This window comes from Malurus melanocephalus, unplaced genomic scaffold (assembly GCF_030028575.1).
Source record: "Malurus melanocephalus ecotype Western Australia unplaced genomic scaffold, MMel_1.1 scaffold_169, whole genome shotgun sequence".
Lineage (NCBI taxonomy): Eukaryota > Metazoa > Chordata > Aves > Passeriformes > Maluridae > Malurus > Malurus melanocephalus.
The window spans coordinates 841,206-866,905 of record NW_026623401.1 but is presented as its reverse complement, the minus strand read 5'-3'; the positions used below and the strand labels follow the sequence as shown (position 1 = coordinate 866,905).

General features: G+C 42.6%; 2 protein-coding genes and 1 non-coding gene across 5 annotated transcripts; 1 reads left to right on the top strand and 2 right to left on the bottom strand.

The window, feature by feature from the left end:
• Positions 1-237: 237 nt before the first annotated feature.
• On the top strand, positions 238-14,513 carry DIS3L (DIS3 like exosome 3'-5' exoribonuclease). Of its 2 annotated transcripts, XM_057372302.1 has the most exons (17): positions 238-445; positions 2,856-3,009; positions 3,737-3,865; positions 4,441-4,576; positions 5,330-5,506; positions 6,402-6,480; positions 7,334-7,513; positions 8,075-8,244; positions 8,584-8,745; positions 9,415-9,662; positions 10,461-10,553; positions 11,096-11,629; positions 12,422-12,576; positions 12,675-12,853; positions 13,094-13,239; positions 13,787-13,961; positions 14,034-14,513. In XM_057372302.1, the coding sequence occupies exons 1-17, from the start codon at positions 301-303 to the stop codon at positions 14,343-14,345; spliced, it is 3,174 nt and encodes a 1,057-aa protein (XP_057228285.1). In that variant the 5' UTR covers positions 238-300; the 3' UTR covers positions 14,346-14,513. The 2 variants fall into 2 exon arrangements, with proteins under 2 accessions (XP_057228285.1, XP_057228286.1); XM_057372303.1 differs by lacking the exons at positions 238-445; positions 2,856-3,009; positions 3,737-3,865; ... (2 more) ...; positions 6,402-6,480; positions 8,075-8,244 and having other exon boundaries at positions 7,460-7,513.
• A 98-nt stretch (positions 14,514-14,611) lies between these two features.
• TIPIN (TIMELESS interacting protein) lies at positions 14,612-20,607 on the bottom strand. 2 transcript variants are annotated; one of them, XM_057372305.1, is made up of 8 exons: positions 20,438-20,607; positions 19,926-20,081; positions 19,410-19,504; positions 19,105-19,180; positions 17,812-17,934; positions 17,206-17,269; positions 15,899-16,093; positions 14,612-15,589 (listed from the first exon to the last, which is right to left on the bottom strand). In XM_057372305.1, exons 2-8 carry the CDS (start codon positions 20,055-20,057, stop codon positions 15,438-15,440), a joined length of 837 nt encoding a protein of 278 aa, XP_057228288.1. In that variant the 5' UTR covers positions 20,058-20,081; positions 20,438-20,607; the 3' UTR covers positions 14,612-15,437. The 2 variants fall into 2 exon arrangements, with proteins under 2 accessions (XP_057228288.1, XP_057228287.1); XM_057372304.1 differs by having other exon boundaries at positions 20,442-20,607.
• LOC130577165 (small Cajal body-specific RNA 14) lies at positions 16,953-17,088 on the bottom strand. Its single transcript, XR_008965741.1, has one exon. It is a non-coding gene; the product is annotated as a small Cajal body-specific RNA 14 (non-coding RNA).
• Positions 20,608-25,700: the final 5,093 nt, after the last annotated feature.

Genomic DNA, 25,700 nt, shown 5'->3' with positions numbered 1-25,700 from the left:
TCAGCTCGTTCCCTGCCGGCTCCCTCAGCCCGCCCGCGTTCCCTGAGTTCGTTCCCTCAGTTTGTTCCCCGAGTTCGTTCCCTCAGTTTGTTCCCTCAGCTCGTTCCCTGCCGGCTCCCTCAGCTCGTTCCCTCCCGGCTCCCTCAGCCCGCCCCGCCGCTCTCTTCCCGCCCCTCGGTTGGGGCCGTTCCCCGCGCGGTGACCTCGCGCCCCGCCCCGCGCAGGCGCCCCGGCAGTCGCGGCCTCGGGGCCGCTGGTCCCCGCCGGTCCCCGCCATTGCCGGGCGGTCCCGCCGCCCCGATGCTCCGCACGGAGAAGGTGCTGCAGCTGCGGGGGCAGCATGGCCGCGCCGTGCGGGTGGTGCGGGAGCATTACCTGCGCCCCGACGTGCCGTGCCGCAGCGCCCTGTGCCGCAGCGCCCAGTGCCGCGCCGCCTGCGCCCGCGGTGAGGGGCTCCGCCGTGAGGGGGCCGGGGGGAATCGGGGGTGCGCGCTGACAGAGCCGGGAGCGCCCGCGAACTGCGCTGGGGCGGTGGGCAGCGTCCCTCGGGGCCGCGGGTCGGGGGGCTAGAGCTGGGTGCCGATCCCTGAGYGGGGGTGATCCCTGAGGAGGGGTGAGCCCTGAGCTGGGAGTGATCCCTGAACACGGGTGATCCATGAACAGGGCTCATCCCTGAGCGGGGTTGTTCCCTGAAGATGGGGGATGATCCCCTSCCTGGGCTGTTCGGACAGTGCTGAACAAATCACGTCTATAGCGATAGTTATCCTTTAGACCCTTTAGAAATCAACGAGGCGTTAAGAGCGGAAGGAATCGAGGAGTTGATTGTTAGAGGATTTAACTGTGAACAGTTTACTGGCAGTGATAAAGGGCTAAAGTACTGTTCAATTTTTACACTTCTCTTGTTCTAAAAGAGCCTCTAAAACGCATTAATTTCTGCAGGGTGATGGTTTATAGCATGAATTAAATTCCATACATACCTGTTAAGTATTACAATGGGGCCAAGCCATTATCTTGAAGCTATTGTAATTCTGCATCAGCAGCTATTTCTGTTCAGTAATTAAATGTAATTGCCTGTGTTATATCAGGGCATTTCAGACAYGGGAAGGCTGCCAGGCTCTGATGTCTGCATTTGTTGTTTTTACATGCTGTGGTGCTGTTATGTGCATCATAGATCATCACCCGAGCTTTGGTTGCTATTTGGGTTGGGGTTGTTGTTGTTGTTCAATAGCACAATTTATTTGATGCAGGAAACTGACTGGCAAATAACAAATAATATCCAACCTGTTTAAATCGACTTCCTTGCCTAAAAGAAAAGGTTGAGAATTGTAACTCTTTTTTTTTTCCCTCGGAACTGTGATTTGTATAGATGTTTTCACTTTTGATTTCGGTTGCAATCGAGGGCAGAAGGTCCCTAGATTATATTWTTATAGTGTATTACTGCTGTCTAGGAGGTCAGGACTAATGATAGTTACTGCTCCCCAAAATGTTGCATTTGACTATAAATTCCTTGAGGATACGTCAAGGGCACACATCAGAAAAAGTAACCTCTCCTGCTGTGCCTAACTTCCCCGCTTTTGTACTTAAATGCAGATTGTGCTGTGGGTGACTGTCAGAATATGTCCCTGTRTAATTATTCAAGGTAACCCAGAGGTGAGGGGAATATTTGTTTTCATCCCCGACTCTACAGTGTGCTGAGCAAATCTRTTTCCTGCCCTATGAGAGACTGCCTGCAAAAATCCCATCTGCAGGTGCTTGTAMGGGTGAGCTGTGTCTGCCTAGAAGTGATTCTGTTGTGGATATATGGGTTAGGTAAGGATAGCTTCATAGGGGCAAATCTCATAAATCTTCCAGTGACATTTCGTTTTAATGGTCTTCTGAATTATTAATAAATATTGGCTTTCTTGTAYGCGTTCTGCCATCATCCATTATAAGCCTTCAGTGTGAGATGAGGCCAAGTTCCTGCATGCACAGTTGTGCTGGCTGGATTCACACTTTTCGTAATCACAGCTCAGAGATTGTCCTGTGTCAGCTTCYAAGAAATACACAAAAATAACCTGAYTTGTCAATAGCTGCMTACTTTWATTCTCTATAATTTKCYTGCACTRWGGTGAGTTCAGCAGTTCAGTGTTTRTAATAAAKAATAAWTGGGTATTAAGAGAAAATAYWGTGAAGRTCCCATCTGAAAGCTTTTGGGTAWTCTTTGAAATACCAAAGACARTTAATTTTGAGGTACATTTTAAAATGTCATCTGTGATGTGTTGACTGTGGTATTTTGATAGCATATTCATCAGAGTCTCTATAAAGAAAATTAACACTGAGGGTTAATAATTTAGATTTAAAAACATTTTCTTTTTGCAGTAGCAATGGCTTTCTCTACATGTACCCTTACTTGTKCTCTTTTATGTAGAGAGCGTGCTGTAAATGATGTGTTTGAACAGAGTGAGCTGTGGGAGCAGAGTAAAAGAACTGCTCATAATTCTACAGCCTTTGGAAATTCCATGAAAAGATTTCTAGGCCAGATATATAGTCCCTTTTATTCMTATGGAAGCAGAGAAAAAAGAACTGTAACCTTCAGTCTTTTGAGTTATAGCCTTTTCATAATGAAAGTGGGTCTTTTTCACTCATTTGGATAGAACTTGCATTAAATTTTGGCATCAGTGGATGCAAAAGGGTTTTGTCACAGATTTATGGACYGTACCACAGAATTGTACCATAGTAGCCATAATTTGTTCATCGGAAAAAGAAATTTACACATTTGAGGAGATGCAACTTTAGTTTTCTTATTGGGAAGTATTTTCAAGAAACCAGTATTGCTACTGAAAGTTCAAACTTTTAAACTCTGAATTATCTTTTAGATGGCAAATTGTTATCAGATGATGTCACACACTATGTTGTCCCCGACTGCAAGGTTGTTCAGGAATACCTGGAGATTCTGGAATTTCCGGAGCTGAAAGGAATTATTTTCATGCAAACAGCTTGTCAGGCTGTGCAACATCAGAAAGGACGCAGGTATTTATCCCATAAGAACTTATTTTTTATATAGATGAAAGTAAAAATACTAATTTGTAAAATGTATCATTTTCTTCAGGTGTCTTAATGTAGTTTTACCGAAGGGGAAGGACTGGGATCCTTAGTGATCCACAGAAATCAATGCCTGGTATAGTTTTCTGGTGATAGCAATATGAAATCTGTAGCATTATTAASTAATCAGATGGCTGGTGACAGAAATTAATGAGACTTTGCAGTAATGATCTGTCTTGTGTCACAGCTGGGTTATGGACAGGTTTTGGCTTGCTGTATTCATGACTGAGCACTTGTCTTCRGGGAGCAATTTATATTATTATATGGTTTTACCTCACCAGACATTAACYTGGGCATTGCCTTAGCATTTCAGAGTAAAATTTGCTCTCAAGGCCTTCCTATAGTTCTAAAGCACAAATGCTTTTGAAGAAACAGCCCTTGTCCCAAAAGTGACAAACAGAGTAAGTTCCTGAACACTAAGGATGTTCTGTGGGACTCACTGGAAAACAAATATGTTTAAAAACAGAGGCATTCACAATGGAACTTAGAAAAGCTTGCTTCTAGGTGATGGTTTAGGCTTTATCATCAGTGGTGTAATTTAATGAATGTATTTCTGTATGCATGACAGTAATTTTCCTAGCYGTATTTTCACATTGAGTTAAAATAGCATTATCAAAAGAAAGCTCAAGAATATATTTATCTTTTTTCATTCCAGACAGTACAACAAGTTACGMAATCTATTAAAGGATCCCCGTCACGACTGTGCTGTGTTTGCTAATGAGTTCCACCAGCACTGCTACCTGCCAAGAGAGAAGGGGGAATCCATGGAGAAGTGGCAGACCAGGTTTGTTTGAACTTCTGCTGTGCCATGCTGCACAGAACCATGACTTTGTGTGTAGGAAGATGACCATGCGCTGAGACTCAGTTCATGCTCTTGCTCTGCAACAGTTCACAGTSGCTGAAAATCCACATTAATGGTTATAAAAGTATCAACATTTTCTTAGAGTATCAGGTTTTTTTTCTTAGTATCAATTTTCTTAGGGAAACTGACAAAACGAACTGAATTGAGTTCAACAATGCTAAAAAAAAAAAAGGCCAAATCAGTTTAGTTACACTGTAGCATTGTAGTCTTGGCACCCCCAGCTTGCTTTTTACTTTCTTTCACTCAGGAGCATTTGTTGTGCTGCAGCCAGGGCACAAACAGATGTATTGGGGAGGAAACWTTCTATTCTCCTCTCTTCTCTTGGTGCTTAAGAGTGGCACATAAACATTTTTGCAGAAAAATGTTTCTGTAGCTTGGTGTGTATCTCTCAAAAGTCTGAGTGGTAAATCAAAATCTTGTTTATACAAAGCCAGCAGACTCTTACAAGTAGCAAATGAGCTATGCAAGGAATCTTATTTCACACTTTGCTTTTCTAGGAATATTTACAATGCAGCAGCCTGGTATTACAATCACTGCCTGGGTCAGATGCCAGTTGTTATGGTAACAGAAGATGAAGATGCTATCAGGCAGTACGGAAATGAAACAGAAGGAGTGTTTGTGATTTCCTTCAAGGTAACATGCCAGAAAAATAAAAGGTTTCCTTTATGCTGCATCAAAATGATGAAGCAAGTACATTAAAGTGTATTGCAAATCATTTCAGGGTTTACATTCAAGAAAACTGTGATGGTAACTCATGTCTCCATTTATCAAAGCAAGCAAATATGTCACTTWTGGGAACGTCAGAAAAACCACTGGTAGTGAGCCAAGCAGAGAATGAAGAGATAAACAGCAGTTCTGAAGACAGAGGTCATCTTTCTTAAGGGCCCTTTTCCTTGTTTTCTTTGTTTTTAAAGAATCTGGCATTGATGAGCAATGATCAGTTCCCTCAGCCACCTGTCTGAATCTGTAGTGCAAGCAGCCCATAAATAGCTGTAGCCTAAATGTCTATCARCAGTGTTCTGCCAGGTACTTTGCCTGGATTGCTGAGGGTACAGTGATGCCTGAGAAGATAATTCATTCTTCTTTTTGGTGTTTATCTCTGATGCCACTGGCATTCAGTGGGATGTGGGGATGGGATGTTGAACTGTGAAAGGATRTTGAGTAAAAACAGGACCAAACTGATTTATCTTTGTTGAATTTAGCAGTGGATTAGGGGGAACCTGGGACAGATCTGTGGAGTTTGGAGCAGCACAATCATCACGTTTTGGAAGTGCTGTTTGAGTCTAGTGTGAGACAGCTCTTGTCCATTATGGACTTTAGAAAGTCTTTATTAAAAGAGCAGAGATCTCTAAATACTTTCCCATTTGTTTCTGTTTGTGCACACAGAATTACCTGGATAACTTCTGGCCTGACCTAAAGGCTGCCCATGAACTCTTTGACTCCATAGTCCAAGCTCGGCGTGAGCGGGAGAGTGAAAGCCAAGAGAACCATGGAAAAGAATATCCTGAGCACTTACCTGTGGAAATATTGGAGGCTGGGATCAAATCTGGAAGATACCTGCAGGTATTTTTTATATAGAGAACAATGCAGTCTTGTGCTTGGTCCCTTTTTCCTGAATTAGAGTGATGAGAGAAAGAAATATTGCAGTGGTGGGAAGAAGGAAAGAATACAAAAAAACAGGAGTAAGAGGATGGAAGGGATTAGGATTCTCAAAATRTTTCCCCTAGTTTGTTTTGTGAACACGTGGATTTTATTTTGTCTTGGAGAAGTTAAAATATGAATTGGCTATTGAAGATTTGAAATTTGCTATGGATTTTTCTTCAGGTTGATATGTGATGTACCTGTGAAYTGAGAGATTGTGTAATTTGAAGCAGTGAGACCTTGTTCATAAATATAAATAATGCTGCACAAAGGCAGCAGCTCTAACTTCATTTGCACAGAGACCTCTCAGTCAATGAAATTATTTTGCAGGTTTATGGCTGTTCAGGCTCTTGATATGGATTGTTGGTAGACAAGTGTCCTTCTTTTAAAAATAATTTAAAGAGTTAAAGGCAGTAATTTGTTCCTTTCTTGGCAATTTTGGCAGTGAGGCAGGAATAAAATATGAACAGAAAAAACTGAGGTTTTTCTTTCATGTTGAAATAATGCCAGATTCTGTGCTAAGGCAGGCAGCAAAAGTAATCTTACACTGCCTGTGGTTGGAATAAAATGTCRTTTACCATCTTACAAATAAATTCAGCATTTAAAAGAATTTACCATTCTTTACCAGAAGTGAATACTTCAAGTTCTACATCCTACACTCCCCCCTATAGAGAGAATAGTTATATTCAAAATAACCTATGGATCAATAAAAACTGATTCATATAAAACTAATTGTAGTCCCCAAAATGTTACCCTTTAAAGGATATTTTAGGTGTGAYTGTTTCATTCTGTTGATTGTTTTGTTGGTCTCTTTCAGGGTACCCTTAATGTCAATAAGCACCGGGCACAGCTGGAAGCTTTTGTTCGCATTCAGGGTATTGGCAGCAAAGACACAGGTGAGAAACCAGTTTTCAGTTATCAAACGAGATGAAGGCTGGGACTGCAGTGCTTGTGGGATTTTCATGGGCCAGAAAAGAGGCTGAAGACTCTTTCTAGAGGGTGGAACTCATGAGGAGAACTTCCTCTTTCTCAGCACCTTTGGTTATATTTTGGACTCTTCTGCTTAGGGACTTCCTGCAMCTCTCTGAAGTGAAATGCTGATGCAGATTGTTGTCCCTGTGCCTTGCTCTAACCTCAGGTGACCACTCATTTGACTGCAATAAGAGTCTGCATAGATGTTGGCAGGWTTAGGAAGCTGCTCTTTGTGAACATAATTGGAAAGTTGCCTTTTGGGTTAGGCTGATCCAAACTGATCCAGTAYTGTCTCCCTGACATGATTTCCTAATAAAAACCTTTGCAGGAACAGTCCATTACCCTTGCACAGACACCCTGGCCCAGCTCAGTAATAGCTGCTTTCAAATGTGCCTGTGACAGACCCTGCAGTCAAACCAGTGCTCAATATACTAATTATTTTTTAAAAGCTTGCTTTATGCTGAGCCCTGTCCACAATCCTGTGGCAGTGGCTTTCACATTTTAACTATGCTGTGTGTTTTTAAAGCTTTTGCCACATCCCAGCCTATGCTGCTTTTTATCCAAAARTACACTTACAGAATTACTTAATATCTCAAAAAAAAAAGAGGAAAAGGTTTTCATTTCTTTGCAATATTAATTACTTGCCAGCAGTCCTTTTTGGAAGAAATCATATTGCAAAAGTAATTTTCTGTTATTTCAGCAGACTGCTGCCAAGAGCGGAGGGATTTGAATATTTTTAGCAGATTATAATTCTATTTCTTTTTATTTTAAATACAGAACTTCAAAGTGACATCCTCATTTATGGGGCCAAGGCTCGGAATCGTGCAATCCACGGGGACGTGGTGGTGGTTGAGTTGCTCCCTGTGCATGAATGGAAGGGAAGGACTGTTGCCCTCTGTGAAAATGAGACTGAGGACAAAGCACCTGCAGACACCACAGGTGACCCTATGCCCACAGGTAAGGAGAAGCATCCTTCCAATTCCCTGCTGATAAATAATGTTCGGTATGAAAAGAAAAATTGTTCCATATGAAAAGGAAAAGCATGACATGCCTGGGTACCATGGGAACTTAGAGTCTTGTTTGAAGTTATTACTCTGTAGCTGTACCTTAAAAGTTTGTTGAAGTCTGAGCTAAACATTTTACAAGGCTCATTCTCTTCTTGTAAGGAAATTATATTTTGTTTAGCTCTTTGCTGTTAAAAATTCTCTGTATTTTTTATTAGAATTGGCCACATTTCAGCAGCAGTGGGAGTCTCTGAATAATTTATGTCCTGTGTCAATAGAAATCTATACAATGAGTTAGTCTCCACATAAATAAAAGCTGATTAAAATCTGTCTGTGCCAGCAATAGTTTATGACACACTTGTATTGTCTGCACACCATATGTTGTTGGCAATTGTGGCAGAGATTTGGGGACACGTCAGTTCATATTACAAAGCAATGAGTCTCCTGTACCTCCCACATATTTGCTTTCTTGGTCCAGTTTAACTCTTTAATGCACAGTSTTCCTTATTTAAAGGTAAAGTAGTTGGAATCATCCAAAAGAACTGGAGGGATTATGTGGTCACTTTYCCCTCTAAAGAAGAGAGCCAGTCCCAGGGCAGAAATGCTCAGAAAGTCCTTGTAACACCYTGGGATTACCGAATTCCCAAAATCCGGATCAGTACTCAGCAGGCTGAGGCATTACAGGTAATTTAACTGAAGTGTTCCTCTATTATGTGTTTCTACAAAGTTGTGTGGAATTAATATTRTTTTCCTTGACAAAAATATGGTTAAACTATTAAAGTGAAGTCTGTGACGGTGGTTCAATTTCTGCCTTGAAGGATTGTTTTCAATTCCTGTCAAAACCACTTCAGCTTCAGGTAATGAAGCTGCTTTGAGTTCTGAACTTGGCCCACCATCTGGGTACCCTGAGCACCTAGATACCACTTTCTTTGAGATTTTCTGATAAATGAAAAGTCATATTAGGGGTATAAATTGTAGTTTTCAGGAGCACGGTGCTGGTCTAACAGAGCTGTCTCACTGCAGGAGTACAGAGTTGTCGTGCGCATYGATTCCTGGGAGTCGACTTCCCTTTATCCAAATGGACACTTCGTGAGGGTTCTGGGAAGAATTGGAGATCTCGAGGGGGAAATTGCAGCTATTCTGGTGGAGAACAGCATTTGTGCTTCCCCCTTCTCRGAAATCCAGGTTTGTCTTTGTGATCAGATCCAGTCTGTTCATTTCCAGGGAGTGACCCATTTCTCAAAGAGAGGGACCCTTTTACAGCTGAATATCTTCATTGCCAATGGGTTTTTGAAAGCTGAAAATCTATTATTATTTTAGTTTATTTGTCTGGAATCTTTTGGATCAGCGGTTCTATTGACACTATGGATTTTCAAGTCAAGAGTGATTTTAAGATAATCCATTTGCTATGAGGRGAAGATTACAAACGCTTAATTCAAATTTGAGTTAGACTTTTAAGATTTTACTGTCTTTAGTATGTGGTTATGCTACTGATCCTAAAAGCCTTGTCCTGCTGAAATCATTGCCTTAAATACTTTTGTTTTCAACTGGGAGATAACTATTCTTAGATAACTATTTTGATTATACCTGTAATTAATTGAAAGAAAAAGACTGTTAAAAAACAACGTGTAGTAGTTATGTTTGCGAGACCTGCAATATCACCGCAGTAATAACATTTGTTACTAATACCCATGAAATTCTTTTCAATTTTTTCCATACTTTCCATGAAGTAAATATAATGGACTTGAAAAATGGAGCAAAAGAAGAATTTTAAAAACTAATTTAATCTAATTTATTGSCATATTTTTGTGGAAAATTTATAAATTTATGCTCATCAACAGTATTTCTATACAGATGAGTGAAATGCCTGTGAGTTCTCCAAAGAATCCTTGGAAAGTGAATCCAGAGGAGGAAAAAAAACGCCTTGACTTGAGAGATTCCCACTTGATATTCAGCATTGACCCCAAGGGCTGCGAGGATGTGGATGATGCTCTCTCTGTCAGGACTCTGCCCAACGGGAATCTCGAGCTGGGTGTGCACATTGCAGATGTGACCCATTTTGTAGCAGCAAATTCATACACTGATGTTGAGGCCAGAGCGAGGTAAGTTATTTTCTGAAAAATCAGAAAATTTATGGAGCTCAGAAGTTTGTGATGCTACCTTAAGGAAACTTTGGAAGGGAAGAAACATTCTCTTACCTTTCGTGTCTTGTTAAAGACTTACTAAAGCTTATTAAAACTATTATATAACTAATGATGTTCTGCATTTATTAGGACACATTTCCCTGAAAGTTATAGCATAAGTTTATTTTTCCCTTCTCACTTCTCTTTGCTTTATAGTCTGATTTAACATCTTTGACTTAAAGTATTTTTAAAAACCACTTGTTTGCATTCCAAGGGGGATGAACACCTACAAAATGGAATTAAGTCTTTCATGAATTTAATTCCAGAGGTATTTGTCAGGCTTATGTTTTAATATTCAGTCTTGTCTTTTAATGTGCAAATATTCCATTCTCTTTTTTCTTTTATTGTCATTATTTTGAACTTAAACTGTGAATCACTTCGTGAACTGTATTCTTTGTAGAAGCAAAGAAGTATAAACTGTGTAGGCAGCAGAGATGTTGAATGTAGCCGTGAAATCACCTCTTCTTCATTCAGCATATTTTGTCCAGCCCTGGTTCTGCCCTCAATAACAGCTGAAATACCAAGGAAGGCAATATTAGGATTGTACTGTACAAATAGCTGTTTAAATAATTTGACTTCAGTATTGCAGCTGTGAGTGTTCTGTCGGAATAACCTTTKAAAATAACGCTGTGAAGCAGTGTTTGTACCCCAGCCTGCTGGGAGGTGCACACCCAGGAGTCCTGGTGGGRAGAACAGTTACTGTGTTTTATTCCTCAGGGCTACAACGTATTATTTAGCRGATCGGCGTTATGACATGCTGCCCTCTGTCCTCAGTGCTGACGTGTGCTCTCTGCTCAGTGGAGTGGACAGGTAAGGGTTTCCAATAGTTCTGAGCAGGCAGATTTTTACAAGTCATTTTGCAAAATTACTAAATCCTCAACTGGAAGCATMGTGTATATTAAAAATTACCTTTGAGTTTTACCGCAAGCAGGGTGAATTTTATACATCAGTTTATATCAGTTTACAGGCTCAGGTGGCTGGCTAGTTTGAGGATATTCAGGGTACAGAGATGTTAATTGTGGATGCATCTGACTAGTAAAATRAAAATGTATAAAAATAATGCTGCAGTGTCGCTGTGCTTTAAAATAGAGGAGATCTTATGTCTTAGGGGTACTCTGCTTCAGCAGATGAATTGAAAATGCTGCTGTGTAGCTGGCCCYCATTTAAGTTGTGATGCATGAGACTGAAAGGCAAGTGCATTAATTAGCAGTGATGCTGAGCACTGGTTTCATGAAAATAATGATGCATCCACAACCAGAATTAAATCTATAAATTTCTAAGAGTTGAATGTGCTTCAAATGGGAGWTTAAGTCAAACCTGAACTATTTCAGATCTGTGGTGTTGTCTTTCAGATATGCTGTGAGTGTCTTGTGGGAGCTGGAGAAGGAATCGTAYGAGACGCTGAGGGTTCAATACACCAAAACCCTCATCCGCTCTGCCTACAAGCTGGAGTATGAGACAGCACAGGGACTGCTGGATGGAGACACGAGCGTGGTGGGGGATATCCTGGAACTGAAAACCCTGGATGAAGGAACAAGGCAGAAGAAGCTGGCTGAGCTGGTTTGGGCCATTTCCAAGCTCACCGACATAGCACGACACGTCCGAGCTAAGCGGGACAGGTGCGGCGCGCTGGAGCTGGAAGGGATCGAGATCCGAGTGCAGCTGGATGACAAACGGAATATCCACGATCTCATCCCYAAGCAGCCGCTGGAAGTGCACGAGACCGTGGCAGAATGCATGATCCTGGCCAACCACTGGGTGGCGAAAAGGATTTCYGAGCATTTCCCCCACCAAGCTCTGCTGCGGCAGCACCCTCCACCCCGACAGGAATTCTTCACTGAACTTCGGGAATGTGCCAGCGCCAAAGGCTTCTCAATAGACACACGGTAGCTTTTATTACTTAAGTTTTTTTAGATTAAACTTAACCAATTAACTCTTTGGTCATGTTATCATTACAAACCTTTCCAGCTCTGAGTATCAATGTAAACAGACACTGCATAGAGTTCTTAAAAAGAATTTTATCTGATGATGTTCTGACCAGGGGAAGCTGCCTCCATTCTGCTGGCTGTACTGCAAATGGCAGTGGCTGAATAATTTTAGACATATCCAAACAAAGCATTTGTTCAGTGCAGTGCTTAAGCTCTGCACTGGCCTTATTTGCACTGTATTTCCTGTGTAAGAGAGTACTGGTTTCGATCAGGTGAATTCTGTGCAAGGAAGTAATTTTCAATGATTCAAAATAATTCAGAATTACCTGGTCAAGCTAATAGGATCAGGCCATGACCTTCATCATTAGGGGAATCAAGTCTGGACATCACAGAGTGAAGGGCATCAACAGAGCCTCTGTGACTTGTCATTTTGTCCCATTTGGGGGATAAGTTTTGCAACCCATCTTGTCCCATTTGGACAGATAAGTTTTGGACCAGCTCACTCTTTGGTACTGCATAGGAAGAGATTCTGCTCCAGTCCCTGGATCTCCAGGTTGCAGGAGACAACTGGATGAAAACTGTTTTTTTTCTAAATTGTTTCCTAGAGCAGAACTGTTACTAAACTGCATTGAAATATCATTCTGCTTGAGAATTTTTATTAAATTAATTACTATATGGTTTTGTATGCTGGTAACTGTAAGTCATTATGAGCAGTGTCATTTTCTTCAGCATTAACCCTTTTTTTGCCAGGTCTAACAAGGCTTTGGCTGAGTCTCTGGACAGAGCAAACGACCCCTCAGATCCCATTGTGAACAAACTGCTGCGYTCCATGGCCACCCACGCCATGTCCAACGCCTTGTACTTCTCAACTGGCTCTTGTCCCGAGGAGCAGTTCCACCATTATGGTACCGGGTCATTTTTCTGCCTTTCCTGTGATTTCTGAACTGTTGGGTGAGGCAGATGATGACTCTGATCACTCGTCTCTCTYCCTGTCTCTTGGCAGGGCTGGCCCTGGAGAAGTACACTCACTTCACTTCTCCCATCAGGAGATACGCTGATGTTGTTGTGCACAGGCTCTTGATGGCAGCGACTCTCAAGGGACCCCCAGGGGATGTCAAGGATAACATCATCAGTAACAAGGAYCTGGAGGAATTGTGCAGACACATTAATAACAGGAACCGGGTAAGGAGGTCCTTGTGGGAGTCTCTGTGGTGCCCTAGGGAATGGGATACTAGTCCTGACTGACTTCTGGGCACTACGAGCATTACTTCATTTTTATTWGTAGTGCACTGAGGTTTTTTAGATATCAGTTTTCTTCTGAGAGTGGTAGTAGAAGTGTCTTCATATTTGTATTTCATGTAGGATTGATTTCCTTTCAGTGTAATTCTTTTGTCTCTGTGTGTGTGTGTGGGGTGCTCACAGGCAGCCCAGTGTGCTCAGAAACAGTCCACAGAGCTCTTCCAGTGCATGTACTTCCGAGACAGGAGTGCCGAGAGCGACGAGCGCTGYGTGGCTGACGGGGTCATCTACTCCATCCGCACCAACGGCGTACTCGTCTTTGTGCCCCGGTGAGTCCCATGGCTGGGAACAGGCTAGGAAATACCTGGGGGTTACTGGAATGCTGGGAGGGCACAGCCTGGCTATAAACCAGCTCAGTGGAGATCTGTTATGTCAGCATTGCACAGGGTTCAAGAGCKAGAACCTCCCCAGCCAGGAAAGGCTGCCTTACAGAGACCAGGGCAAACACGCTGCTGCTCTTCCAGTAGCTTGCTTTTTAATGGAAAACCATCTCCRCACTGTCTGTCTGGAAAAACCTGTAAAGCTGCTCTTCTGCCATCATTGAGCCATTCCAGGCTCCACCCAGCACTAAGATAATGGATCACTATTTCACTTTTGCTTCAGTGCTCTCAAAACACTTCAGTCATTTCATGCTGTTTTCACATCTGGGTTTCTTTGACAACACCTATCCAGCATCCCTGGCACAGGATTATCAGGTTGCTGTGCCTGCTCSTTCCTGTTGCTTTTCTATGATCCCAGCCAGCCTGTGGGTTGCAAAACTAAGAGATCTGAAAAGGCTGAAAATGGTTAGAACAGCTTCTCTCTGYTCTTTTGTAGATATGGAATCAAAGGTGCAGCCTACATGAAAAATAAAGAAGGTTTGGTCATCTCCTGCCAAGGGGCTGGGGGCTGCCAATGGAAGGCTGGATCCCTCCATCGTTCTCAGCATAAAATCACCTCCACTACAACTACTGGAGACTCGGTGACACTGAGCCTTTTTGATCACATCACAGTGAGTATCTCATCTGAGGGTGTGGAAAGGAAATGGCACCACCAGAAATTTAAWAAAAATATTGCTTTCCAGGTGAGAATCCTTGTGCAGACTTCCCGCTGCCATGCCGACACCATCAAACTGGAAATAATCAGGAATGCACCACACCACACTGCAGACACCGAGGCCACCCAGAAGAATTTCCATGTGGTGAAATCTGATTTGGTGAAAGAAGTGAGTCAGTCTGCAGAGGAAGCCCAGCGTGCCCAAGAGAGAGCCAGGGTGGAAGTGATGGATGAGGAATCGCGGGAGTTCTGCCAGACCAAGGGGCCCAGCCTGTACCAGCTGCTGGAGGAGATCCRGGAGCTGGCGCTGCTGGATGTGACAGAGGACATCAGGACTTGAGCTGGGATCTACCAACAGCTGCCTGGGGCTTCCTGCTCCTGTTCACTGTGCACAAGTGGTTGGGGATTTTTTAAAAAGCATTTTATTTAAATATTCAAGAATCCTTTTAATAAGAACCTGAATGTCTATTTTAAATAAGAATTATTTTTATCTGATTATGAGTATGGATGAATTATGAAAATATTTTATACCTGATAAAGCTCATATTTCAGACTAAAGACACCATGCAGTCAATTCTTTTGAATATAATTCAAAAAGTTACTTTATGTTATCCATAAATTAAGTTCTTAAAACCTAAATACTTCCTTCTTCCCTACAATATAAAAAGCAAAWTCCTTCATAAAATAATCTGTTGCCCTGAGGATAGTGGCTTAATTCAGTGTCTAGCAATCTAGTACTCTTTACTAGTGGAGGCGGCAATTCCTCTTCATTCTACAAAAGGGAAAAGCTGTTGTGTAAGGAAAAACAAGACTCTAAGGAGAGGATAAAGCAGAGCCTCAAGCATAGAGGAGGATCAGGTGAAGGAAGGTCTTGTTYCCTGAAGGAAGGTACTTGTCTGGGAAGAGATGTCTGACTCAAAGGATGGGGAAGTTTGGAAGGCCTCATACAAGAATTTCAGGTTTGACTTCTGAAATTTAATAGTTTCCATTTTATAAGAAAAGTATGTAAGTAATGGATAAGTAGTTTAAAAAAATCCAGTACCCCTGTTCAGACCCAAAAAGACCTGTTAAAAAAACCCAAACAATGCAACTTTAATAGAAACTTAACCAGTCAACATCCCAATTAATTCAGTTTGACATAAATTATAAACTACATTCAAAGTAGGTCCAAAAACTCAATAACATTTCCTAAAAAATGTTGTGGGAGGTGGAAAAGATGGCTCAAGTGCAGGTGAAGAACTTTATTCTGTTCCCTGGTGTACAGGGCTTCTCCTCTGCAGTTTCTGGGGAAGAGTTCTGTCCTTCAGTGATGCCATGGGAAAGACTTCCCTGAAGCTTCTGGAGTGCCAAGAGCCAGCAATATCTCAGTACAATGACAGTTCTTAAAGCAGGAGGGTCTTTGGTCAAGAAAGGCATTCACAGTGTGGGRAAGTTACTGCTCTTCCCTTGTAGGTTCCAATTCCTCATCTCCATCTTCTGTGAGAGCATCCTTGGCTGCAGGAACCTGAGTGTCTTCAGTAAGGTCAGTGGGATCCTGAGCAACTGGGCTGTTAAACTKCTCTTCTGAGTAACTACTGGGGAGCTCTGTTGAGGAAAAAAAAAAAAGAAAAAGCATGAGCAAACACTGCTGCTGTGCTGAGGTGATGTTTCCATCACCAGGATGCCGGTCTGGGGCAAAGGCAGCTCAGAGATAACCAAGGAGCTGAGTTCCATTTCACCAAAGACCAAGTTGCCACAGCTTGGCACAACAACCAGGGAGCTGAACTACAGGAAAACYGTTCAAATGTCAGTTGTACATTTCAGCACTTCCCAGAAAAGCCACCAGTGCATGCCCCAGCAATTCAGGCCACTGCCCTCACTGTTTTTGGGGAGCACTGAGATTGGGATCTTTACCCTGGGGCTGGGACTGGCTGAGGCCCTGCAGCCGCGCCTGCCTCCGCTCCAGGGCCAGCTGMCGGTTCTTCTTCATCCGCTCTTTCTGCTCCTCGGTCAGACTTGTACCAGGCAGGGAATTCAGTTCTGCATTTCCAGAGTAGGAATGTGCATCTTGAGCAGCTGGATCCAGTCCATTGCTTTCCCCTTCTCCTTCTGGTTAAAACAAGGGGTGGGCAGGGGGAAGAGARGCAGAAATCAACATTTTAAACCCACAGAGATCCACTGCACATCAGTTGAGAAAACATTCTGAATGCATTCCAATGTTCTACATTTTGTATGGACAGCTAAAGATCATTCCATAATTATATTTTAATGGGCAATTTCCTGCTTAGGCCCCCATCCCCAATATTCAAATGACACAACAAATGCTCAGAGCTCACATATACAAAAATAATCAATGCCCGAGCATAGAAAGGCAAGCTGTGTACTGGGTTAGCAACCACAGTTATGCTTGAAGGGTCAAAAGGGACAGGAAATCCAGGCTATCCTTATGGAGAGGCCAGGTAATTTTCCTCCCAATCCCACCAATAAAACACTGTCCTTTAGAAAGTGGCAGGAATTCCAACATTTCAAAGCCAGRTTGGACAGGGCTGATGGAAGGTGTCCCTGACCACGGCACAGGGTGGAACAGGATGGGTTTTAAGGTCATTTCCCACCCAAACCTTCCAGGATTCTCTGAAGCAGAGGTTTGAGCATACACATCGAGTCCTCAGTTGTGAATTCACTGTGTTATTACGGAGATATTTACTCATCTGCCAGCAGAGAAATGTGCAACATGGAGGCCGTTCAATTAGACAAGCTTCACCTAYCCAGAGAGCAGCAGAGCACATTTGAGAGAGCCCAAGGCCTCTGCACCACTTTAGAAATGTGAACTGACAAAAAGGTTGGGTTAATACAACACCCCAGCTGGAGTTTTTATTTCACACCTGTGAGGTACCTACTCCAGTTTTACCCTTGAAGGCTGTAGCAGTGCACWCAGTTCAGGAGCAGCTCAGCCCTACATTCACATCCCAATGTATGGAACCATCGCACAGAACATCTGATAACTCTGCAGACCCTGTCGGCAGGAACCACTCATGTTGCTGTCCATGGCTGCTTCTGGCTGCAGTGCACTTCTCACCAATGCAGCCAGCAGTGAAGACAGCCACGTGTCACCAGCTGCCCACAGGTCACCCCACAGGTGAGGCCAGCTTTTACCCCGATGAACTCATCCCCCAAAACACCATTCGCAAGCACAGGCTGAACAAATAGCATAAAGAGCATACCTTCATTATTTTTGAAGTCTTCATGTAAAATAGGAAGATCAAGTCTAATTCTCTTTAGGCAGGTCTGCAAATGGGAGATTAAAACTGGTATTTCATCTGCAGCAAGTTTTTATGTTCAACTTTGGGATTATGAGAAAAACAAAATTTCATTTTGCACTTTATTACTCTGAAGAAAATACTCCTTTTGCTCCATGTCCATTTGACAGACACCTTTAATGCCGTGGATCATCTTGCCAGTCCTTCATCTACCACCCAGCCAGGTGAATTTTTCATCAGTCTTCTTTTGCAGGCTCAAACATTAAAAACCAAACAAAACCCAAAAACCCAACCAGTTTCAGCATTCTTAAACAACTTATTGTGGCTAAAGATGTCATGAAAATGCTGAAGCAAATTCTCTGAAGTTTAAATTCAAGTAAAGAAAGGCTGTATCTAAATATAAACTTAAATACCAAAAAGAGCTTTAAATAGAAATTAATTTAAATAACATTATTCTTCTTAGCCATATGCACAACCTAAGTCTCCTTTTGCTACATAATTGATCCCCTAAACCTACCTCTTGCACTACTCCAAACAGCAGGAAGAGAGACTGACAGAAACAATTCATACCTGAACTTCCTTTTTGTTTCCCAAAGACTCCACTCTGTCAATAAAATCCTCAAACTGCAGCTTTGGGAACAATCTGTGGGCCCAGTGCTCCATGTGTTGCATCAATGTCTTTAGGTCCTCTGCCTAGAACAGAAAAGATGACACTGAGCTACTAAAACTGACAAAGCCAGGAGACTGTAGAGGGAAAGGGAACAGTAACTCCTGAAAACATGAAGCCTCTGTAGCTTGACAGTCTCTGGAAAATGTAAGCAGTATGAATGTGTGGGTAACCTTTCCTTCCTCCTCCCACAGTCCAGTGTAAGTGTAATCTCAGGCTGTGAGAACAGCCATGATACAAGTTCAGGCAAGCATCTGCCTGTAAAACACCTGCCAGGTCCTGAAGCACTGCCCTCAAACAAGCAGGGCTGAACCCAGGCTGAAATAAATCCATAGGGGCAATGCAGATACATCCAAATAAGCTGATCTAGGAAAGATTTTGGTACTATTCAGCCCTATTGCCCRTTCTTTGTGCCTCCAGTGGTAATGAGATAATTTATACCATGGATGCTCTCCATAAACCAGAGATGCACAGGTGTCCTTGCAAGTGTGCCAAGAAAATCATGGAATTGTTTGGGTTTGGAAAAGTCCTTTAAGATCACCGAGTTCAACCATTCCCCCAGCACTGCCAAGTCCACCACTAAAACATACCTCCAAGTATCATATCTGTTTGTCTTTTCAATCCCTCTAGGGATGATGACTCCACAGCAAAGGCTGCCCAAGGCTGTACAACACTCTTGGTGAAGAAATTTCCCATAATAACCAACCTAAACCTCCTCTGGCACAACCTGAGGCTGTTTCCTCTTGCCCTATTGCTTCTCTTGGGAGAAGAGACTGACCCTCACCTGTTTATGACCAACTCTATGATGATGTGTAAAGGAAAATAAGTTCTGTATGTTTAAGCACATCCAAAACAATAAGAAAGCTTGTAGAGAAAATACTTCTTTCTCTTTGCTCAAGTGGCGTGTCACTTTTTTTTTCCAAAACCTTATCCTGTGGACAATACAAGAGTCACAGATGTGATATTCTAATTTCAGAGTTGAGGAAAATAATTTTATGATCAAAAGATGGGTTTTCTTAAAGCACTCATGTTTGTTTTAGAATTTACAGCTCCAAACCCCATCAGGGTTTGTTAAAATACTGCTGAAAAGCTGGCTAACCAGAGTACTGTCAATTCTCCCTGTGTCAGATGGGAAGCACTCTGTCAAATCTAGATTAACCTYCCAGGAAACAAAACAAAAGCTCACCAGGTCTTACCTCATGCCCTTTACCCTTGAACTTCACATTGTCAAACATGTGTCTGAGGGCTGGTAGTCCTCTTTCAGAAATTAATCTGTGAACAAGAAATGGGTGAAGTTATTTGAAACCCACACTTTCCTCTTTCAATTAACAAAGAAAAAAAAAAACCCAAAGAAAAACCTCTCATATTCCCTAAAACAGCCTAAAGCCTGGATTCTTTCTGTTGATTATAAAGAACTTACACCAGTTTTAGAGGTATCTTCATCATTCTCCCATRGCCCTACACTAAACTCATCACACAAAGAAATATTCTGTATAGTTACCTCTGGGCATCTAATCTGGGCCTTGGTCTTTTAACTGCTTTTTGTGTGGTCACAGCAGTATCCTTTGTGTGGGATTGCTGGTTTCCATCTGGATCGGGGGAAGAAAACAGCATAATTTATGTGTTCAATGCAATTCTCATCACCTAGAATAGCATTGGGTACATTTTAAGTTTCTACTTCTATTCCTGCTAAGTGCATTGAGAGTGCATCCAACACTCTTCTCTGTWATAAAAGCCAAGTCATAAAGTGTAACTATAGACCACTGCTGTGTAATTATCTGTACCAACATTTTGTCAGAATTTGAATTTTATGAAGATTTCTTTGTGCACGTACTTCCATAAAATCTACAAAAATAAACTTTTCCCACAAGCTGGAAGGTGTTGCATGATTAACAATTTAAATTTACAGTTTGTTTTCTGCCTGTTTTTATGCAGTGAACTCAACATAGTGAAGTTCACACCACTAATTTCGATTGCAAARCATTAAATGGGATTTTAGGGGTCATGGGTGTTCACCTCCATCAGCCTGAGCMCATTCAGCATCGGCTCTTCCAGGAGAGGCAGGAGGTGGAAGAGGTGGGAATGTTTCATCTTCTGTGTTCTCATAATCGGGAAGATCAAACAAGTTGTTCTCTAAAGGATCTAACATTGCCACAAAGCCTTTCTTCTCCTCCTGCAGAAAACACCAAAAGCGGGTAAAGAAAGCAGCGAGGCTGCCACAGAGGCAAATAAACAACAATTATATACAGTATTTACAGCTTTTTCAGAAAAATATTTGCCAACCAGATCATCAAACAAACTAAACAGCAGATGCCATACAGATGATAACACAACCCAGCCTCACTGAGGCGAATAAAATACGGGTTTGTCATGCTTCAACTCGTCAAAGTTACTCGGAAGTGGCAGGAATAAACCAAAATACGGGGATTTCTGACCACACCGCTTATCCATGGAGCCGTGTGCCACTTACACCTCTGAGCCAAAGGCTGCGTGGGGGTGGCGTGGCAATTCCCCAAATTTACAGCTCACCCACTTTGAAACGCGGTCTGGAGGAGGATTCCCCTTTTCAGGCTCCTGAAATGCGACTAATCCCAGAGGCTTCGGGCAGAGCGGGGCTGGGCTGAGCCGGTATCAGGAAGGGCTCGGTTTGGGGAGCGCTTTCCCGGCGGCTCCGGCCGTGAGGGAGCGCGGGGCGGGCTGAGGGGCGGGGCCACCCCCGCGCGCCCCAAATCCCGCGAGAGCACAGAGTCTCGCGAGCTCCCGGACGGCGGCTCAGGGCTKTTGGCGCCAAAATGCAGTGGGCGGAGCGGGGTCGCTGAGGCGGTCCCGCGGTTGGGCATTGTGAACCCAGAATGGTCAGGGTGCGAAGGGTCTTTGCAGACCGTCTCATTCCACCCTCCTGCCATGGCCAGGGACACCTGCCACTATCCCAGGTTGTTCCTCTCACTTCACAGGATCACAGAATCACTGAGGTTGGAGAAGACCTCCAAGACCATCGARTCCACCCTGTGCCCAATCTCCCACCTCGTCACCAGCCCAGAGCATTGAGTGCCACGACCAGGCCTGCCTTGGACACCTCCAGGGATGGGAYACCAAAACTCCCTGGGCACCCCCAATGTCTAATTGGCCCTTCTGGAAAGAAATTCTTCCTGATGTCTGGCCAAACCTTTCCTGGCACAGCTTTAGCCAATGTCCTCCTCCTGTCCCTGTTCCCTGGGAGCACAGCCCCATCCTCCCTGGCTGCCCCCTCCTGTCAGGGAGCTGTGCAAAGCCAGAAGCTCCCCCGGAGCCTCCTTTGCTCCAGGCTGAGCCCCTTCCCAACTCCCTCAGCCGCTCCTGGGGCTCCAGACCCTTCCCCAGCGTCGTTCCCTTCTGTGGGACATGCTCCAGCCCCTCCATGTTCTCCCTGGTGCCCCTCAGCAGTGCCCCGCGCAGGGGCAGAATCGCCGCTCTGTTCCTGCGGCCCGGTCACATTCTCACCCTGGACCAAGACAGAGTCCAGRAGCCACCCCAAGCTCTTGTCCAGACAGAGCCTTCGGGTAATTTCAAACGGAACATTTTGCAGTTGTCCAGGCTGGGATAAATATGCYGAGCCCTCCGAGGTTTGGCAGCTGTGCACATAAAATGCCATGTAAGGATCTGGGCTGCAGGAACAACAGGAGAGGATCCAGGCTTCCATCTCCAATGCAGCTGGAGCTGTAAATTGTTCTCATATTTTTACAGCTCCGTCCATAGAAGTGTACCTGACTTAAATTACAGTCCCTTCATTTAAATAAAACTAYATAAATTAATGTAAAATATTAATTTATAAAAGAAATTGGTTTTCCCTTATTTCTCTATAAATTCAAATCTGACACACAAYATTTCTGGTAATTTCATGTTTTCGTTCTAGTATGGCAAAATCAATTGCAGTTACTTTCTGGTTAAAATTATTTTAACAGTTAATGTTTAAAATGTGTATTCCCAATTGCRGCAGCATCTTTCATAGTCAAGAATACATTAAATATAGGGGGAACACACTAATGGATTTTTTAGCACTGAATCRATTTATCTTAACTCTTTAGATATGGCCAATTTCTTCAATCGATTGAGGCAGCTGAAGTATTAAAATTAACATGGAGATTTAATAATAATCATAGATCAAGTGCTGCTAATTTCTAGCCTGAAATATTGTAATTGTGTCACATAAAATTACTGGAAGTCAAATATCTACATGATGAGCTCTTTGCATTAAAAATAATAGTCACTCTTTATACTAAAAAATCCTTACAAACAAAAAAACCCCAGAAGATCACTTACAATCTCTGCAGAGGATACAGTGTTTTAAAACCTACCATATTTATGMAACTTTGATTAATCAATATTTTTGAAGAGTGTTTAATTAGAAACTGGACTTGATGACCTAGGTGGTTCTTTCCAGTCCTATGTTCCTAATTAAATAAAAAGCAAAAGCTGGCAGGCATTGATTATTGGTTTTTCCTCAAGAAATGAATAACCAGCCCCATGCTGCTAAAATAATAACTCAGGAAAAAAACAAACAAAAAACCCCCACAGGTTGCCTCTATTCTAGAAAACACTTCTGGTTTCTAGTTTAGGTGAAAAGGAAACCTTACTGCTTGTTTCTGTTTGATTACTGTAATTTCATTAGAAAAACTGCAGAAAATCAGCACCTTATTTTATATTTCAGTCTCATTTCCTGCTTTGTTACATGTAATATACAGCAAAGCAAATCTGTCAAATGGATAATTGCCTGCTTCCACGCTCGAAGGGGTTTATTCCTAAGGGAGCAGCATTTGCTCGGCAAAAAAACCTTCAAATATTATGTTGGCAAAGCTGTTCCTGCAATAAACCCTCAGCACAACTGCTCCCATTGCATCTGTGTTGTGGGAAGTCACATCTCAAGGATTAAGCAAATTTCAGTCATTTGTGATTTATATTTATTTATATTTATTTATATTTATTTATATTTATTTATATTTATACCTTGATAATCTAAAATTTCACATTATGCAGCCACCTCAAACATTAATTTCTAAGCTTTTAGTATATCACAAAGCACTTAAATTCTGTTGTGATCCACAGTCCTCTTTTAAATCGTGTTTCTTGAGGGAAACAAGRTGTGCAAGGCAGGCTGTGGTCTGAGAGTCACTCTGCCTGTCAGATCCCTTTGAATAATTTTTGATCCTCTAGGCCAATTTCATTCAAATTCGAACCAGATTTCTTAAATTCCATTGCTTTGTGAGACTAATTATTTCCTTAACTTCCTTTGCTAACCCCTAAACAGATTAAGAAGAATTAGATCTTACAAATAGAARTTTGTGTGCCTATGTTTTGGCAGTAAAATATGCAGCTCTGTGTGGCAATTGAGTTTGAAAACTTGGCTTAATTTAGATGCAATTGATCTATATAGTAATTGTGGTTTTCTTTTCATGCAAGAAATTAAGCAAAATTTCAGTTTCTATAAGGGGAAAAAAGTAGTAATGAAGACAAGCTTCTTTGTTCCACTTCTATTTACAGAGACAAATTATTTCTATTTTTTCAAGCAGTGGTGTAATCAATAAATCAGAAAGTCTCCCTGCTCAGAAGCCTCTCACTGAAATTACAGTGCCTTCTATTTTTTCTTCATCTTTTCCTCTGTGACTCACCTCCAGAAACACCTGTTTGTAAAGCGAAATMCATTTCCTTCCATGTAGAATATTCAAATTCCCAAAACATGTGTTTTGCTTTGGCTGGGGAAATGTACTTAATTTTTAGTTACAAATGCCCTGAAGTTAAACCTAATTGTTTTACAGACAACAACATAGAAATTGTTTCTGCGGCAGCATCAATCCATATGCGCGAGAGTTTATTTCTAGATACAGTCAGTCCAAAATAYCTTTGTTTTTTGTGCTACAGGTCAAAGGRATTTTAAAAGAGATTAATGRAATSAGTGATATCACAGTTCAATGTTCTSAGTGCAAAGATAAAGTGCTCCAGAGGAGGGAGCTGTCCCTTAATAGCTGGGATTGGATGCAGGGAATATGCATCTAATGGCAAAAATATGAAAAAAATAATTTAATTTTTTTTTTTTTTTTACTTTAGAATTGGGTAAGACGACAGGAACTATGTAGCATTTTTTCATTATATATGGGGAACTTTGTTCCTCATTTCGGTTTCTATAAAAACATTAACTATTACATTGGTTAAAATCTCATTTTCCTTTTCCAAATCAGAAAAAAAACCCTAAAACATACAGAATTCTGTCCAGTTCTTTACACAAAATATTTACAGTATACATCTTGTTATGGAATTTACTCTGCACTTCTTTTTCATTTGAGTCTGAATCRACTCATTGCAGTGTAAAACCTTTTGACAGCTGGAAAGACGTTATTGATTCAAGTGGTGTATTCATATGTCTTGTATATGATAGGGAATCTCAGGAAAAAATGGAACAGCCAAATAAACTGGTTTTTCACTCATTTTCCAGTTCCTTAGTGCTGAGTTAGTTGGTGCTGCCTCACTCCTTGGCTCACGTGTGTCTGTGTGAGGTTTCGTTTRTCACTTAAGCACATTTATGAGTAACTGCCTAGTATTTTCTGCTCGATGTTTTGTTGACAGATGGAGCACTGTGTGGTACAGAAATGTACAGCAGCAACAGAAAGAATTTCTCAGTTGTGTCAGAAATCAGAACAAATCTGCAAGCCCTTCTCAATGTGTAACTCCTACAGGCCTTAAAAGAGCTTTCAGCTGACTTCTGCTGGATTCAGACAATGAGAAATTAATCTTATAAAGCAGCTCAAACATTAGCAAAGTTCTTTACAGATCTCAGCAGTAGAGGCAGGATTGCAATGTCACTCTGCTCACGGAAGTCAAATGTACGGAACTCCTTTTATCTCCTGAATCTTATCTTATGATTAGTATTTGTGTCGTAGTTAACTGCACWAGTGTGCCCAGATTAGCTTTGTTACCCAAACAGGGCCACTGGTGGTGCACAATATCCCKTATGCTGCCCCTCAGCCCCGGCAAGATCTCCAACTAAACAATAGAATTTTATATTTAAACTCTCCACCTTGGAAAGAAAACTGGTGCAGARGAACATGTTCTACTCACTGGAGCAAGGATATACATTGCTCCCAAAGCAATTTTGCTGCTCCAGAAGAGCCCACTGGAGCAAGAAGGCACAGTTGTCCTGCCCGAGAGATGGCCTGTGAGGCCGCCCTGGCTCTGCCAGGCCCCAGTGTCCGGGGCTGAGTGACCAGCGCTGTGCCAGCTGCCCAGGTCCAGCCGAGCTGTCACAGGACACCATTGTGCTGCCTGTGCGCTGCTGCTGCGCCCTGGGATCCCTCTGCTCCCRCTGCTTCCAACACTGCGCTTCGCATAGCCTTTGGAATTAAGGGGCAGACTTTAAAAAAAAAACACCAATCCTTCATGGATTTGTGGAAGCAAGTTGATGTCAAAGCAAGGCAGTGCTCTGTTTAAGTCGTCATAGAATAGGTTGGGTTGGAAGGGACCTTAAAGCTCATCCCATTCCACCCCCTGSTATGGGCAGGGACACCTTCCACTGTCCCAGGGTGCTCCAAGCCCCGTCCTGCCAGGCAGGACAGTGCCAGGCATCCAGGGGCAGCCACAGCTTCTCTGGGCAGCCTGTGCCAGCCCCCTGACCCTCACAGGGAGGGATTATTGCCGATACCGCCCCCGCCCCGCGGGCAGGGCTGGGGCAGGGTTCGGGCAGGGCAGAGCAGAGCGCTGTGAGGGCAGAGCGCTGTGAGGGCAGAGCGCTGTGAGGGCAGAGCGCTGTGAGGGCAGAGCGCTG